Consider the following 15,763-nt stretch of genomic DNA (forward strand, 5'->3'; position numbering starts at 1 on the left):
TAACTGTAGTTCATTTCACAGAGCAAATCTATATTCTAAGATACTGCTGTAACCTGGTCTTGTCTTGTGACTCTCAGTACCTCCAGCCAATTGGACCAAGGCAACACCATGAGATGAGGATATCAAAGTCCATGGGAGACATATTGGGATCTCTGTATAAAGACTCTGGAAAGAGCAGAAAGTGTTCCACAGGTAGGTACCTGAATATTCATAGGGGGGAATTCAGTTGGCTGCATTATTGCTGAAAGTAACGTGGCCAGCGCTCTATTACAGTCAATACGGTAATTTTAACCCGGATTTCTGCCCGTGAGCAAAAATCAGCGTTAAAACTTACTGTACTAACTGTAATAGAGCGCCCTATTACAGTAGTAATGCAAGCATTAGGCAACTATACATTCATCATTTGTGCTAATTGCCTGGACAGAATGTGGAAATCTTACTTAGAGTGCATTTTTTTTTACAATGTGTAAATGTAGCTGGTTATTGTGCACAGACGTCACAATAACTGTTTGTAATAGTTTTGGCTGCCAATGAGCAATCTTTCTGTCCGCACAGGATCCCTACACACTGGACGGAGCTCTCCCCCTCCAGGCAGCGTTCCTGATGAACAGCAGCAAATTGCCCGTCAGAAATCTATTACCAGTATCAATAGTGAGGGGGAATTCATTCCTGAGGTAAATCACATTTTCTGTTGGCGTGACCTGTGTAAGTGTTAGTTCACAACATCATGGATTTGTTTTCATAGATAACATTGAAGCTTATTTTAGTTCTGGGAACTTGTGCTGAGAAGGCTACAATCATACCTGAGGTCGGCAGAAAAAAATATTCTACGGTGTTACACATATAATGTATGCTATGTATAACATAAATCAAGTATCTATAGAGAATCCTGCAGACCTTAATATGGTTAAAGACTCAAGAAAGGGTTAGATGTCTTCCTACCTATAATAAACTATACAGGGAAACTGATATTACTTCACACACATGATAAATAATATAACATGTTGATAAAGGAAGTAATCAGTATGTATTTTTTTTTCAGTCAGTCTTAGTGCATTTGGATTATTTGTGTTTTGCTAATAAAGATTGTGTATTGACAATATAAAGGTGTTCAGGATGATTCCTCATGTGTGGAACTCAGCGGATTCATGGGAGGTTTCTCCTCTAAGCTGCTAGACCAATAGTCATCTAACCGTAGCTGGCAGGTTAAGTTGTGTTCCATCACCTATGATCGAATAGCAGAGCAAATAGTAAAGTCTGATATATCTGGGTCTCTATTAGTTGTTTAAATAAAAGGGTAATATAGATGAAGGCAGAGCACTGGAAGGAGGAGAAAAAAATACAATAGATCCAGTGCATTCAATACTTTTTACTATAATGGGTTAACCCTGGTGTTCTGTGCTACACGTTTCAGAAAACAAAAAGGTAAAAGAAGACAAAATGTACAGCAGTGTCACTTTCTCATAGTGACATAATTAATTACACTGTAAAGGAAAGGTCTGGCTGGGCCCGAGGACTCACATTATCTTTGTGTCGTGGTATTTTCTCTCTCCGCAGGTGCTGGACTCCTTTATCAGCCCCAGTGGTTCCCTCTCTAGTAGCTGTCATTCACTGGATCAGTCGTTGGACAGGTATGAAGGTTGCATGCTCAGTACACACTGTTATATTGCAATGGAAAACTTTATTATTTAGGTGTTTAAGTAGCGCCAGCATACTACATTTTACAAATGAATCCTTTAAAAAAAAAAAAAACATGATATGCAAATTATATTTATATGGGTTTAAGACATGTCTCAAGTGTAAAGTTGAACATCAGTTCCATTAAACATTTCCTGTTGAAGAAGAATATTAAAGGTTAACTGTAGCTTCACTGTACATTCTAAGTACCAATGCAGAGGCTTCCAGACAGGAAAGTTCTAGTGAATACAATTGTCCCTAAAAGTGCAAAGCACATAGTAGTAGTATGTAATATGCATATCACTAATATATGGGTACAAAGCACGTAGTAGTAGTATGCATATCACTATTATATGGGTACAAAGCACATAGTAGTAGTATGCATATCACTATTATATGGGTACAAAGCACGTAGTAGTAGTATGCATATCACTATTATATGGGTACAAAGCACGTAGTAGTAGTATGCGTATCACTATTATATGGGTACAAAGCACATAGTAGTAGTATGCATATCACTATTATATGGGTACAAAGCACGTAGTAGTAGTATGCATATCACTATTATATGGGTACAAAGCACGTAGTAGAAGTATGCGTATCACTATTATATGGGTACAAAGCACCTAGTAGTAGTATGCATATCACTATTATATGGGTACAAAGCACATAGTAGTAGTATGCATATCAATATTATATGTGGTACAAAGCACATAGTAGTAGTATGCATATCACTATTATATGGGTACAAAGCACGTAGTAGTAGTATGCATATCACTATTATATGGGTACAAAGCACATAGTAGTAGTATGCATATCACTATTATATGGGTACAAAGCACGTAGTAGTAGTAGTATGCATATCACTATTATATGGGTACAAAGCACATAGTAGTAGTATGCATATCACTATTATATGGGTACAAAGCACATAGTAGTAGTATGCATATCACTATTATATGGGTACAAAGCACATAGTAGTAGTAGTATGTATATCACTATTATATGGGTACAAAGCACATAGTAGTAGTATGCATATCACTATTATATGGGTACAAAGCACGTAGTAGTAGTATGCATATCACTATTATATGGGTACAAAGCACGTAGTAGTAGTAGTAGTAGTATGCATATCACTATTATATGGGTACAAAGCACATAGTAGTAGTATGCATATCACTATTATATGGGTACAAAGCACGTAGTAGTAGTAGTAGTATGCATATCACTATTATATGGGTACAAAGCACGTAGTAGTAGTAGTAGTAGTATGCATATCACTATTATATGGGTACAAAGCACATAGTAGTAGTATGCATATCACTATTATATGGTTACAAAGCACATAGTAGTAGTATGCATATCACTATTATATGGGTACAAAGCACGTAGTAGTAGTATGCATATCACTATTATATGGGTACAAAGCATGTAGTAGTAGTATGCATATCACTATTATATGGGTACAAAGCACGTAGTAGTAGTATGCATATCACTATTATATGGGTACAAAGCACGTAGTAGTAGTATGCATATCACTATTATATGGGTACAAAGCACATAGTAGTAGTATGCATATCACTATTATATGGGTACAAAGCACGTAGTAGTAGTATGCATATCACTATTATATGGGTACAAAGCACATAGTAGTAGTATGCATATCACTATTATATGGGTACAAAGCACATAGTAGTAGTATGCATATCACTATTATATGGGTACAAAGCACATAGTAGTAGTATGCATATCACTATTATATGGGTACAAAGCACATAGTAGTAGTATGCATATCACTATTATATGGGTACAAAGCACGTAGTAGTAGTAGTAGTATGCATATCACTATTATATGGGTACAAAGCACGTAGTAGTAGTAGTAGTAGTATGCATATCACTATTATATGGGTACAAAGCACGTAGTAGTAGTAGTATGCATATCACTATTATATGGGTACAAAGCACGTAGTAGTAGTATGCATATCACTATTATATGGGTACAAAGCACGTAGTAGTAGTATGCATATCACTATTATATGGGTACAAAGCACGTAGTAGTAGTAGTATGCATATCACTATTATATGGGTACAAAGCACGTAGTAGTAGTAGTAGTATGCATATCACTATTATATGGGTACAAAGCACATAGTAGTAGTATGCATATCACTATTATATGGGTACAAAGCACATAGTAGTAGTATGCATATCACTATTATATGGGTACAAAGCACGTAGTAGTAGTAGTAGTATGCATATCACTATTATATGGGTACAAAGCACGTAGTAGTAGTAGTATGCATATCACTATTATATGGGTACAAAGCACGTAGTAGTAGTAGTAGTATGCATATCACTATTATATGGGTACAAAGCACGTAGTAGTAGTATGCATATCACTATTATATGGGTACAAAGCACGTAGTAGTAGTATGCATATCACTATTATATGGGTACAAAGCATGTAGTAGTAGTATGCATATCACTATTATATGGGTACAAAGCACATAGTAGTAGTATGCATATTACTATTATATGGGTTCAAAGCACATAGTAGTAGTATGCATATCACTATTATATGGGTACAAAGCACATAGTAGTAGTATGCATATCACTATTATATGGGTACAAAGCACGTAGTAGTAGTAGTATGCATATCACTATTATATGGGTACAAAGCACGTAGTAGTAGTATGCATATCAATATTATATGGGTACAAAGCACGTAGTAGTAGTATGCATATCACTATTATATGGGTACAAAGCACGTAGTAGTATGCATATCACTATTATATGGGTAAAAAGCACGTAGTAGTAGTATGCGTATCACTATTATATGGGTACAAAGCACGTAGTAGTAGTATGCATATCACTATTATATGGGTACAAAGCACGTAGTAGTAGTATGCATATCACTATTATATGGGTACAAAGCATGTAGTAGTAGTATGCATATCACTATTATATGGGTACAAAGCATGTAGTAGTAGTATGCATATCACTATTATATGGGTACAAAGCATGTAGTAGTAGTAGTAGTATGCGTATCACTATTATATGGGTACAAAGCATGTAGTAGTAGTATGCATATCACTATTATATGGGTACAAAGCACATAGTAGTAGTATGCATATCACTATTATATGGTTACAAAGCACGTAGTAGTAGTATGCATATCACTATTATATGGGTACAAAGCATGTAGTAGTAGTTTGCATATCACTATTATATGGGTACAAATCACATAGTAGTAGTATGCATATCACTATTATATGGGTACAAAGCACATAGTAGTAGTAGTATGCATATCACTATTATATGGGTACAAAGCACATAGTAGTAGTATGCATATCACTATTATATGGGTACAAAGCATGTAGTAGTAGTATGCATATCACTATTATATGGGTACAAAGCACATAGTAGTAGTATGCATATCCATATTATATGGGTAAGTTATGTTATATTAAATTAGGAGTATGTCAAAATAATAGTGTAAAGTCATGGTAGATAGGTAAAAGGTAAAAATATTTATCCACAAACTAGCAGGTGACGTGAGTGGATGAGGTCATGTGACTGCTGAAAGGCCACAGCACCCGCAGATTATATTCCTTGCAGAAGGCAGTGCCATGCGTGGGCACAGGTAACGGGGAGAACCTTTGCTCATAGCTGGGTGTCTCCTGGGTAAACATTCCTCAAATATTTGAGGCAACTGCTCCTGGTGTAGTGACAATAAGAACTGAAGGCTAGAACAGACTACACATGCAGATATAAGGACAAACATTTATTTAATCACTTACAGACTGACATGTAGCAAATCCCCCTCAAATAAAAGTGTAGCTTCCAATCACTCTAAATTAAAATCATTAATTTCTACGAGTAAAACGAGAGAAGGTTGCACAATCACTTTAATTGTTTGACAAGTGTCCAAGTACTCATTAACAATACTCTCTAATTGAAATCCATTATACTTGACCAGAGCTCATTATGAGCTGTGAGATATAAGAGTTTTGCACTTTCCCAGCTGCAATAAAACATTCTGAATATTAGACCTGAGTACTTCTCAAGCCGGAAAATTACTAGCACTCAAAGCAACACCAACCATAATCAGCATCCATGTTTATGAAGGAGATTGCAAGCACTTACAAATAAATATTGTCACATAAAAAGTTATATATATGTAAAGGTCTTATGCATGTCTTTCCTCCATCGTGTGTAGAAGTGGAGCTCCCGGTCACATCTCAGAGGCCCGGGCAGAACAAGTTCACTGAATATCTTTCTTTTAACAGTCCTGTGGTTATTTCTGGGGATTCCCTGTGTAACAGAACGGTTTTTGTTTTGGCTTTCAGCCCAGCTTATTCCACTCCAGTTCCAAGAAGAAAAGGTCTGCTCAAAGACAGCTTTGAATGTTTAGGTAAAGACATTCACTAAACTTAGCAGGAAAAATACAACAATTGGATACTGTTACCTTTCATGTTAGCAAGAAAAGAATTACAAATGTCAGCGTCTCACTAGGTGTGATGTCAGGTTCTGCTGCTACAGAGCAGGGGGAGGGAAGACTGGAGAAATCTAAGATAATGGGCTAAATGTCTGAAAGTAAAGTGGTTGGAAAGAAGCAAAGTAATGTATGGAAATAGTGAGGGTACCAGTGGAAAGGATTGCCTATTCTGCTTTATCCTTAATTACAGGGGATATCTTCATTAGTTTAACTTGCAGAAAGAGTGAGTCACGTAAGGAAATAATAATAATATTATTATTATTATTATTATTATTATTATTATTATTATTATTATGTTAGGGTTTCTAGATGGGAAGTGGTATTTCTGCATATTTGTTGCCTTTATGTTATGTAACTACTGGTATTACCATCTACTCGCTCATATCCTAAGTGATTCCACTGAGAAATCTAGGCCGTACTACATGGTAGTGAGGGAACAATACAGATTTGATTATTATTGCACAGGCCCAGTCCTCTAGGGCATACGGACCCCTGAGCACTATTAAGCTCTTGTCCTAAGGTGACCTATATATAAGTAGATCAAAGTTCACAGCTACATTTAACGTTTTTTGTTAAGTCTCATCTACTCACCCCACGTAAATTAACTAATTTCATTTTAAACTTCATCTATTTCTAGAAAATAAATAACTGTCTGGTAGAACATGTTAACGAGCATGTCATTTTCTTAAGATGGAACCATATAAAATCTAAAGCTAATATGCATCCCACTAATGTGCATTCAGTAACATGGTTTTGTGCCAAGATTCTTCCAATGACAATGGTGTGGTTTTTTTTTTTCAGATTTTGAAATTCCCTTGTATGAGAGGTTTGGTAAAGGAGGAACTTTCCCCAGACAGTATCATCTTTCCCAGAGTCGGAAGGAGTACAGTGACGGTGAGTGTTTTGCCAGATATTGTGATGGTTGAACATTATGGACCTGAATAATTAAGACACGTAAAGCGAACGTTTTGTGCGTTTTTTTTAATAACGCACATACTTCAGGCATACACACGACCGTACTCATCTAGGTGCGGATCTGAGGAAACATCTCTTGTTGACTACGGGTCTAGTCAGAAGTGTTTATTGCATTCGAAGATGAATTGGATGTACATGTGTTTATATAGTCCGTTTCTGGGCATGCGCAGAGAAGTTTAACACAATACAGTACAAATCAGCATCTACATTCCTTAATGAATCAGGCCCTATATTCTCAGGAACAGAACATTATATGTTCAGGGAACAGAACATTTTATATTAAAGGAATGGAACACTATGTACTCAGGGAACGGAACACTGTGTACTCGGGGAACGGAACACTGTGTACTCGGGGAACGGAACACTGTGTACTCGGGGAACGGAACACTGTGTACTCGGGGAACGGAACACTATGTACTCGGGGAATGGAACACTATGTACTCGGGGAACGGAACACTATGTACTCGGGGAACGGAACACTATGTACTCGGGGAACGGAACACTATGTACTCGGGGAACGGAACACTATGTACTCGGGGGAAGGGGACATTATATATCTAAGGAATGTGCTTGAGAGCACAGCTTCACTTACACTTCAGTACCTTTACTAGTTGTTTATTAATATGGTGCCAGTCATATTACGCAGTGCTGTAGCAGATATTGGATCTATCAGATTAGTCTCTGCACCATTGGAGCTTACATTCTAAATTTCCTAACACATACACACTAGTGTAAATTTTGTCAGCAGCCAATTAACCTATCAACAAGGAGTAACAATCACCTTACCTAAGTGTATAAAAGTTTGTGGCTAGATTTAAGACTTATGTTATAATTGAATAAGAGGTTACTTGAGACTGTTCATGTGGGAGGAAACCGAAGCACCCGGAGGAAACCCATACAAACTCCACACAGATAAGGCCATGGTCGGAAATCAAACTCATGACCCCAGTGCTGTCAGGCAGAAGTGCTAACCACTGAGCCACTGTGCCGCCATAGTATAATAGTTAGCACTAGTTGATTATCTTACATGAACAGGTTGCATCATACCTAGGAGCGCTTGTATTGATTCCTGCTAAGTAAGTATCTGAATAAGAAAACCTTGATTTAATTATGTTTATATACAGCGATCTGATGGCACTGATAACTAAGCTTTTGTTACTCTCTTGTAAAGGTCGGCAGACATTCCCAAGAAGTTACGTACCACCAGAAAATCTGTTCCAGCTCGCTCCCGGCAGCAGAACGAGAAGTGTTAAAGGGGACAGCACGCTACAATTTGATGAGTACAGAAAGACGAGGTGGACCAACTCCGAGAAGAACTTACAGTTCTTACACTCCTCACAGCCTGACCAATGCCGTAAGTATAAGCACTTCGCCCGCTGATAGGGCTAGCCAGTGTCAGACGCAGTCAGAAGTTATAGTTACAATGTACAGTTATTCTGTTTTGTATACAGATTTATTAACAGAAACTGTGTACATGGTTTCAGTGAAGATAAAAGACTCTGAAATCATCATTCTCTGTTCAGCCTGATCTTTACCATCTGTGGATACTTCAGACAAGCAGAGAATAACAGGATTTGTCTCTTGAACACATGGACATCTTTTAGTCCATCTCTTCCGTACTGTTTTTATTTGGTTTTATTAGCCATCTGTTGTACATTTAACAGTCTAAAAGATGCTGATCTGCGTATAGTCTTACTAGGTTATAAAGTAGCATATCAAGCACAGTAAATCAGTAGTTCCTGTCAGATTGCTATAGAAAACTGGAAACTTGTGAACTGCAAATGCATCTGGATTTTATCTGTGTGTACATGAACTCACTACATTACAGATTTTGGGGATTTAATATGACAATGACCACTTCAATAATATGTAACCCATTGGTCAATGCACCTTATACTCAAAGTAGGTTGTTGATCCCTTCTATGGAATCCTCCATTCTTTCACTATATGCTTGATTATTCAGAATTCTATGCTTAATTATTTCTCAGAATTCTTAGATGCCCTTACATGTCTCTAACGTAACTTTATTCATGTTCAGGAATAATGTATTCAGTTCCTTTGCTGCATAGAATGCAGATGTAGATAGTGACCAACCAGACTTTAATCCTTATTTCCTATAGCCCCACAGGCTCCTCAGAACTGGAGGCTGGGCAAGCTGCTTGGAAGAGGAGCATTTGGGGAAGTCTACCTTTGTTATGATGTGGACACTGGTAGAGAACTGGCTGTTAAACAGGTGCCGTTTGACCCGGACAGTCAAGAAACGAGCAAGGTGACTTTGGAGTGGAGTCTCTAAAAATTTCATGTGAAGGAAGAAAAACACTTTGTGGGGCAGAAATTACTTTTTTTTTTTTTTTTTTAAATGATCCATTTACAGCAGTAGAAGACCATTTTCTGTATTCTTCCTACTAGAAGAACTACACTGCAGTGGTGCTTTGTGGTCCTTTTCACAGCTCATCACAGACCACTATCATTAACAGAAGCGGTTTTAGCCTGGAGAGATTTATTGAGAGAGGTGGAGAATGTCAGTATGTTCACCTAACATGCAGAACATGTCTCTGGAATATAGTTTAGAAAAAAACAAAGTGTCTTCCTACTATAGAAGTTCCCCTGGGATGCCTAATAAAATGATCTATTGGGGCTAACACATTGGTGTCACCAGTCTGCTTAACATGGTGTTACTTTATGTGCCGCTTGCCATAGTGAACCCATGCTTTATATAGCGGAATGTTAGTATGTTGGGTGTGGTATAGTTAGCCTAAAAACTGACAGTGTCTGCCTATTGGTTCCCCACTACAACGCTCATTCCCCAATTAGAGCGGTCCCATAATAATATTTTACAGTGGACACACAGAGGTATATTTAGCAAGCAGCGTTTGTGAAAAAAGCTGAGAATCACCGATTTTTCATATCCGGCACTTGATAAACATACTCCCTAAAGTCCTAGAACCAAACTTGTATTTCTGAAAGTAAAACATTCATTCTAGTATTTAGTGTAAATCTTAATAAATTCCCTGTAAATATTGATCCTCTCACTATCCACAGTGACTCACGTTTGCTGTAAAAGGTAACTGACTATGTTTTGGTTGCAGGAGGTGAATGCTCTAGAATGTGAGATCCAGCTGCTCAAGATTCATAGACATGACAGAATAGTTCAATATTACGGCTGCTTACGGGACCCCACCGACAGGAAACTCTCCATCTTTGTGGAATACATGCCAGGGGTGAGCTGGGAATTCTGTGTATAGCAGAACAAGTACTGGTACAGCCTTGTACTGTGTAGATCTAGAAGGTTGCAGTGTTACTATAACATGAGGATATGTGGATCCTGAGATTGAAGAAACTCTGCATTGAATTAGCCACATGTGTGCTGTGTTTGTGGCCATTTGATTTTCATTTTGGAGAAAAAAGAAAGCGTCCCTATCCCTTGTGTGTATCGCTAACACATGTGTGGTGTAATCTCTTCCTGTGCTGGGTGGAGAACCTTTCACTTTCAAAAGCATTCATTTGTGTTTAGCCAAATATTGCTGAACAACATCTTCCAGCATGGTCTAAGAAAGGCTGAGGCTACTTCCAAAGGGGATGAAAAGCAAAGTGGGGATTGCAAAGGAAAACACATTTTTCCTCTGTAGAGCAACACATGCATGTTTAAGTATCTTATGTCAAGCTTCCAAAAATGTACATATACCTTATTTACCATAATATAAGAAGCCTTTTTACACAGAGTACAAGGCTAACTAGCAGATTACATTTTCTACCGGGCCAATGCACTTGGGTCCAGGGACAAGTGTCTTCCCAAGCAGCATGTCTTATCTAAGGGACGCACAGGGAATCCAAATACCTACATGATAAATCCTTTGTGAGGTCAGACAAATAAGGTACACTTCAGGGGCATTTAGGAACTACATTTTTTAGCAAGGCACTTTATCTTATCATAATACTATTATCATCATCACAATTTATTTATATAGCGCCACTGATTCCACAGCGCTGTACAGAGAACTCACTCACATCAGTCACTGCCCCATTGGAGCTAACTGTCTACACAGACACACAGACATACAGACACACAGACATACAGACATACAGACACACAGACACACAGACACACAGACACACAGACACACAGACACACAGACACACAGACACACAGACACACAGACACACAGACACACAGACACACAGACACACACACAGACAGACACACAGACAGACAGACAGACTAGGATCAATTTGTTAGCAGCCAATTAACCTATTAGTATGTTTTTTGGAGTGTGGGAGGAAACCAGATCACCCGGAGGAAACCCATGCAATCACAGGGGGAACATACAAACTCCTCACAGATAAAGCCACGGTTGGGAATTGAACTCATGACCCCAGTGCTGTGAGGCAGAAGTGCTAACCACTTAGCCACTGTGCTGCTCCAACTATAGTATTGTTTCAGAATATGCTCCTTCAGTAAACATTAACAATAGTCACTGCAGAAAAAAAATAAAATGGAAACTGAAAATTGCACCATGAATAAAGAGTAAGGGAAGTTATACTGCTCCTATTATAACAGGGAGAGTAGCAGTTGCATACAGAGTGCAATACATACTGAAAATTGAACCAATAATGCAGAACAAGTACAATTATACTGTGCAATTAATCACCTTTTTATTCTTAATGGGACATTGTTGACAGGAAAAAAAAATTAGATAAACCTTTAAACTGTTTATTCTGTATTTGAGCGACATATGTGAACTCTATTTCTGTGCTTGAGTATCTCTCTGATTGCTGATACAGGTCTTCTTTTTTATGTTTTATACAGGGTTCAATCAAGGACCAGCTGAAATCATATGGCGCACTCACAGAGAATGTTACCCGACGGTATACCCGGCAAATACTGCAAGGGGTGTCATACTTACATAGCAATATGATTGTACACAGAGACATTAAAGGTCAGTATTTGGCTTCTGTATAGTTCCACATTATGCATAAGTGTGTGTATGTATATTATTGCTGTTTTATAGGTGAGAAATACTAGCTGTGTTGTAGATGTACCCTGTTATTAAAGTAATATAGCAAATTAATATAAGCTAAAACATAATAAGCAAACATAAAAATGAAATATACCTATGAAACATAACATTAATAGCACAATCTTAACATGAGTAAAACTATGCAGCTGTCTTTTTCTTTTACCTAGCTGAGATCCCTTATATTGTGTTCAGTTTGAGAATTATTTAAAACAATGTACAGCTTGTCTCTAGGGCTCTAAAATAGTTGAAAATGTATCAGAACAAAATAGGAAAAAATTGGTAAAACGTGTGTTTGCCTATATTTAATAATGTGTCTTATGTGTATCCCAAGAAGAGTTTCTAAATATCTATCTTGTCCAGATTTGAACCACTTGTCTCTCATTGCAAAATTCACATAGCGGGATGCTTTTCCAAAAGTCGTTATAAACTGGTAGGCTTAAAGTCTGCAGCCAGGGCCCCATAAACACCCATCCCCCTCCCTTCCCCCAAGCCTGTCCCATAGTGGGCTAGTTTGGGCTAGGTCACTGGGCTACCTGCATGTTTTTCCTTTAAAATGTTTCTAACGAGCTGCTGAGACAAGCCCCCCTTCCCTCCCCTCCCAGGCCTAAATTTGCCAGCCCTCCCTGGATACAGCACAGAGATTACTGCTCATATGCACATGCATGTATCACTAGGTTAAACTAATGAGTGGCACACTTTTAGGAGTGTTGTTGGATGGGTGATGTCACTTGGCTTATAGATAGTCACTGGTTACTTGGCCAGGCTTATAATGGCTCTCATACACTTAAAATCCTCTGCGTTAATGTAAGGCATAGGCAAACCAAGTGGGGGGTTCCTTGTGCCTGGAAACTCCCCCTCCCAGCCTGGGGTACTGTATGCTTTAGGTGGCTGGACCCTGCCCCGGAACCAGCCACTTTGTAGCTTGTGTGCAGATCGTTTCTGTCTGCACTGTTCACAGCCATCTCTCCCCAACAAGTATTGAAAGCAGCAAGAACAGGTAGGAGAGAGCAGGACAGTCTGTAAACTGTTCTGATACACTAAGTCAGGACTTTGTCCTGATTGTAGGGACAATTGGGAGGTATGTCTCGCTTCACACGGCTCTGCTCAAAAAGGGAGAGCTGTGTGCCCCTAACAGTAGTGCATGCAGCATTACCCGTGTATATGATGGGGATAGGAAGAGTTGGAGAGCAGCCAAGCACTGTCTAAAATTATAGCCACGCCCCGAAGCATGCTGGTCACGCCCACTGGTGGTGTGGCATGGAAACCCCTCTCTACAAATCCTGCATTTGCCCCTGTAAGGGGTATATAAAAATAGTAGAGGGAGAACATCCTTGTATTATGGTGATTATGGGTAATGTCCTCATTAAATTTTAAACTACATCAAAGCTATCCTTAATACACACCACTTGTAAGAGCGACCTCGCTTTCTGACTCTGCAAACAATGTGACTGCATTCAGTGAGTTTTCTTAGCTGTGTTACTGTGAATGGTGGCGATATAAGTGTCACTTTGCTTGAAGTCCTTATGTAATAAATAATTCAGATAACAGGACAATGAGAAGATCAAATTTACCTTTTCAGATCTGTAAACAGCAGCATGTAGTCTGACATGTGCAAGTCGGGGTTCTGTAACTTGTCGTAACCACTGTGGAACAATAGCCGTACATTGCTAAAACTTGTACTAGAATAGACATGACTCCAGGGACTTTGGGGATTGAGCAATGCCATTTTTGGATCATAATCTGGGGGCAATGCACAAAAAAATAATCAACAATCTAAATGAGATAGGAGAACCTATTGCAGACAAGAAATGACAGCTATCACAGGAAGGCTGAGCTTGTGAGATAAAACTCTGGCTCTCTGAGCTGCGTTGAACTATGGCATATTGCCTGGTTGTTTCCTGGATTTGCAAAGCATGTACTTATGTGTAACAATGGCAAGAGTCTGGATTATCTTCTGAACAAATGATTTTACAGATGTTTTATCCATTGTATGCAGGTGCCAATATTTTAAGGGACTCAGCTGGGAACGTAAAACTCGGTGACTTTGGAGCCAGCAAACGTATCCAAACCATCTGCATGTCTGGGACCGGAATTAAATCGGTGACAGGGACCCCATACTGGATGAGTCCAGAGGTGATCAGTGGAGAAGGATATGGGAGGAAAGCGGATGTATGGTGGGTATTCCAGATAAATCCCTGCTGAGAGATTTACTTGGTCAATGTGTAATTCACTCTCATAAATAAGAACAAACAACCAGCACAAGAGTATAACAACATCATGTGTGAAATGTAGCAAAACGACTCACACCTATTAAATATATAATTAGTTCTGTGATTAATGGCAAAAAGAGTGTAAGCAATAAAAAGTTGAATAATAAAAGAAAAATAAAGCTACACTATAGGGCATATTCAATTGTCGGCGGAAACGCAGAAAATCTCGCGGTCTGCGCATTATTACCGTAATGCGCGGAAAAAAAGTTATTACGGTAGTTTTCTCGCTGGATTTCAGCTCGTGGCTCGGAGCTGCGAGCTGAAATCCAGCTAACTACTACCGTAATAACGGTAGTAGTTTTAGCGCGCTGCGGAAACGGCACAATTGAATACGCCCCTCAATGGCCAAAAGTACTTGGACACTGAACATCACATCCATATGTTAAACATGTCATTCACAAATCGTGGGCATTGGCCACAATCGTTCTTGGCTCAGACATGAGATAACCTTTCATTTGACTGACAGTTTGTCTCTCTCTTCCAATTAATTCTACCCAAAACTGAAAATATAATCACTTGCCGACCATACACCATATTATAATGGTGGTGAACACTGTCCCTCCTGTTTAAAACAGCCAGAAAATTGTGTCCATGCTGTTCTGGGGTTTCCAGGGAAGGTGCCAGAAACCTTTTCAGTCAGTCCATTCCCTGATCACAACCACATAGCAGTTAGTTTACTTCCACATCTGGGCAGGAAGTCCAGTGATGTCACAAGGGGCCGGATACACCAAGGCATGTATCTGACAACTTTCAGTGTATCACTAACAATACGTGCCTTGATGAGTCAGGCCCAAGGACTTTCCTCAGCAAAGCAGTTTTAGGGCAGGTGTGACCGGCATCCGGTCCCTTGTGCCCAATATCACTATTTGATCCATGTAGATTGGGTCTAGGAGAATCATTGCTGCAAAAGGTGGAACCCGCCAAAAAAATCTGTGTCTACTCAACTTTAAAAATAAGAATAATAAAAGAAAGTCTAATAGAACACTAAAAGAAATATATACAGCTTTTACTTATAGGCCTATCATTCCCTCTAGTCTAAAATAAACTGCATATATTATTTATCTATCCTCTGGAGACGTGGCAGATTATATTTTGATTAAAGGGCTTGCACCAACTAAAAAGTGTAAAAGTTACAAAAACTAAAATCTTGACCAAGTGTATTTTTCCCTAATATTCCCTATGTTTTTTTATATAGCAGACTAATAAAGTATATATAAGCAAAACATTAATGTCATTGGACCGCCGCCACACGATATAGCAAAAGTACATTAAACCTTTATTGCAATGTTATAAAGTAGAGGTGCACTGTACACTTTATCATATGTAT

At 38.6% G+C, this 15,763-nt stretch overlaps 1 protein-coding gene across 2 annotated transcripts in view; it reads left to right on the forward strand.

Annotated features, from left to right (window-relative positions):
- LOC142158315 (mitogen-activated protein kinase kinase kinase 3-like) overlaps positions 1–15,763 on the forward strand; it is a 117,741-nt gene that overhangs the window by 93,395 nt on the left and 8,583 nt on the right. For both annotated transcript variants that reach the window (XM_075212182.1, XM_075212183.1), the window contains exons 7-16: positions 78–192; positions 556–674; positions 1,558–1,631; positions 6,025–6,089; positions 6,975–7,067; positions 8,320–8,502; positions 9,269–9,417; positions 10,238–10,369; positions 11,956–12,085; positions 14,163–14,340. In XM_075212182.1, coding sequence (XP_075068283.1) covers positions 78–192; positions 556–674; positions 1,558–1,631; positions 6,025–6,089; positions 6,975–7,067; positions 8,320–8,502; positions 9,269–9,417; positions 10,238–10,369; positions 11,956–12,085; positions 14,163–14,340 — 1,238 coding nt within the window. The remainder of the gene's footprint in view (positions 1–77; positions 193–555; positions 675–1,557; positions 1,632–6,024; positions 6,090–6,974; positions 7,068–8,319; positions 8,503–9,268; positions 9,418–10,237; positions 10,370–11,955; positions 12,086–14,162; positions 14,341–15,763) is intronic.

The sequence above is a fragment of the Mixophyes fleayi genome, chromosome 5, assembly GCF_038048845.1.
Source record: "Mixophyes fleayi isolate aMixFle1 chromosome 5, aMixFle1.hap1, whole genome shotgun sequence".
NCBI classification, from domain to species: domain Eukaryota; kingdom Metazoa; phylum Chordata; class Amphibia; order Anura; family Limnodynastidae; genus Mixophyes; species Mixophyes fleayi.